This window comes from Cajanus cajan, chromosome 4, assembly GCF_000230855.2.
Source record: "Cajanus cajan strain Asha chromosome 4, NIPB_CcT2T_4, whole genome shotgun sequence".
Taxonomy (NCBI): Eukaryota; Viridiplantae; Streptophyta; class Magnoliopsida; order Fabales; family Fabaceae; genus Cajanus; species Cajanus cajan.
The window spans coordinates 79,402,293-79,404,156 of record NC_138520.1 but is presented as its reverse complement, the minus strand read 5'-3'; the positions used below and the strand labels follow the sequence as shown (position 1 = coordinate 79,404,156).

The 1,864-nt window shown below is 36.6% G+C and overlaps 1 protein-coding gene across 1 annotated transcript; it reads left to right on the top strand.

Annotated features, from left to right (window-relative positions):
• Positions 1-453: 453 nt before the first annotated feature.
• LOC145956993 (uncharacterized) lies at positions 454-1,502 on the top strand. Its single transcript, XM_083073221.1, has 2 exons — positions 454-867; positions 1,158-1,502. The coding sequence occupies exons 1-2, from the start codon at positions 456-458 to the stop codon at positions 1,187-1,189; spliced, it is 444 nt and encodes a 147-aa protein (XP_082929347.1). The 5' UTR covers positions 454-455; the 3' UTR covers positions 1,190-1,502.
• Positions 1,503-1,864: the final 362 nt, after the last annotated feature.

Here is a 1,864-nt window from a genome sequence, read left to right as displayed (position 1 = left end):
TTCTTTACATGGATACTGCAGCGGAGATTTGGAAGGACCTATGTGAGCGTTTCTCTCATGGTGATAAGTTTCGCATCTCCGATCTTCAAGCTTCTGTTCACGAGTGTAAACAAGGTGATTCCACCGTTTCTCAATACTACACTCATTTAAAGACTCTTTGGAAGCAACTCGAGCAATATCGCTCTGTCTTGATCTGTTCTTGTGATAATCCATGTTCCTGTGGTATCTTGTTGAAAATCAAAAAGGAACGTGAAGATGATTGTGTGATTAAATTTTTGCGTGGTCTCAATGAGGAGAACTCTCAGGTTCGGTCCAACATCTTAATGATGGATCCTATGCCCTCCATTACCAAGACTTTTTCTCTAATTCAACAGCATGAACGCGAAATTGGTGGAACTTCCTTACTCTCCCCCTCTACTGACTCTACATCATTTGCTGCATTAACTGATGCTTCTATGAAACCTTCTTCCTTTGAGCGTGGTGGTTCTTCAAATAATCGTGGTGGTGGTTCTTCAAATAATCGTGGTGGTGGTCGTTTTGGTAGAGGCAATGGCAGGGGTAATCGCTTTTGTGCAAAATGCAAGAAGACCAATCACACAATTGATTCTTGTTTTGAAATTTATGGATATCCTGCTGGGTATAGAAACAGAGACAAAAGCAACTCCACTTCAAAGGCTTTTGCCAATTTGACTACGGTTGATTCAGATACAGCCTCTCGGTCTGCTACTCCAGAAGAAAGTTCTAATCAAACTCAGTTTACTCTTTCAAAAGAGCAATATCATGCTTTTTTGGCTCTCATTCAACAAAATAAGGATGTTCCTCACTCTGTGAATCATGTTCAACAAAATCCTAAAAATTCCTCACCAGGTACACCCTTTTCTTCTTCTTTATGGGTGCTTGATAGTGGTGCTACTGACCACATCTGTCCTTCTCAACACCTATTTGATTCTCTTAATCCTATTAAACCTATCTCTATTTCTCTTCCTAATCACACCACGGTTTTAGCAAAATTATCTGGTACTGTTAGATTAGGTGACTTGGTTTTGCCCAATACATTTTATGTACCTCATTTTGCAATGCATTTAATTTCTATTCCCAGGCTTACTTCTTCTGATTGTCTGATACTCTTTTGCGACACCAATTGTCACATTGTGCAGAAATCCACGTCGAAGACGATTGGTGTAGCTAAGAAGAAGCAAGGCCTCTTTTATCTTTTGAACTCTGTTGAACATGACTTGACTGCATCTACTTTACTTGATATCCATCCTTTTTTCAATCAATGTTTTTCCACTATTAATAACACTGTTCATGACACATTGTACAAAAATGCTATTAATAATAATACGTTGAATGATTCTATGTTGTGGCATTCCAAGCTTGGTCATGTTCCCAACAAAGTAATGCAACAAATCTGTTCTCAAAATTCTGCAATTCCTTTTCATAAATTTGAAGTTTGTGATGTCTGTCATTACTCTAAACAAAAGAATTTATCCTTTTCAAACAGTCATACTACATCTTCTAGATTTTTTGAACTAATACATGTTGATATCTGGGGTCCTTTAAATGTTAGCTCTTTTCAAGGATACAAATATTTTTTAACTGTTGTTGATGATTACAGTCGTTTCACTTGGACTCATTTATTAAAAACTAAATCTGAAGTAAAAGCCATACTTCCCTCTTTTATTACTCTAATTGAAAAACAGTTTGATGTTCATTTAAAACGGTTGCGTTCTGACAATGGCAAAGAATTTTATCTTCATGATTTTTTTCAAAATAAAGGTATTTTACATGAAACTTCATGTGTTGAACGCCCACAACAAAATGGAATTGTTGAACGTAAGCATCAACACATTCTAAATGTATG

Coding starts and splice junctions, on each gene's coding strand:
- LOC145956993 (XM_083073221.1), top strand. CDS start 456: ATGAAACCTTCTTCCTTTGAGCGTGGTGGTTCTTCAAATAATCGTGGT. Junction 868..1,157: donor TCCTAAAAATTCCTCACCAG/GTACACCCTTTT, acceptor CACATTGTGCAG/AAATCCACGTCGAAGACGAT.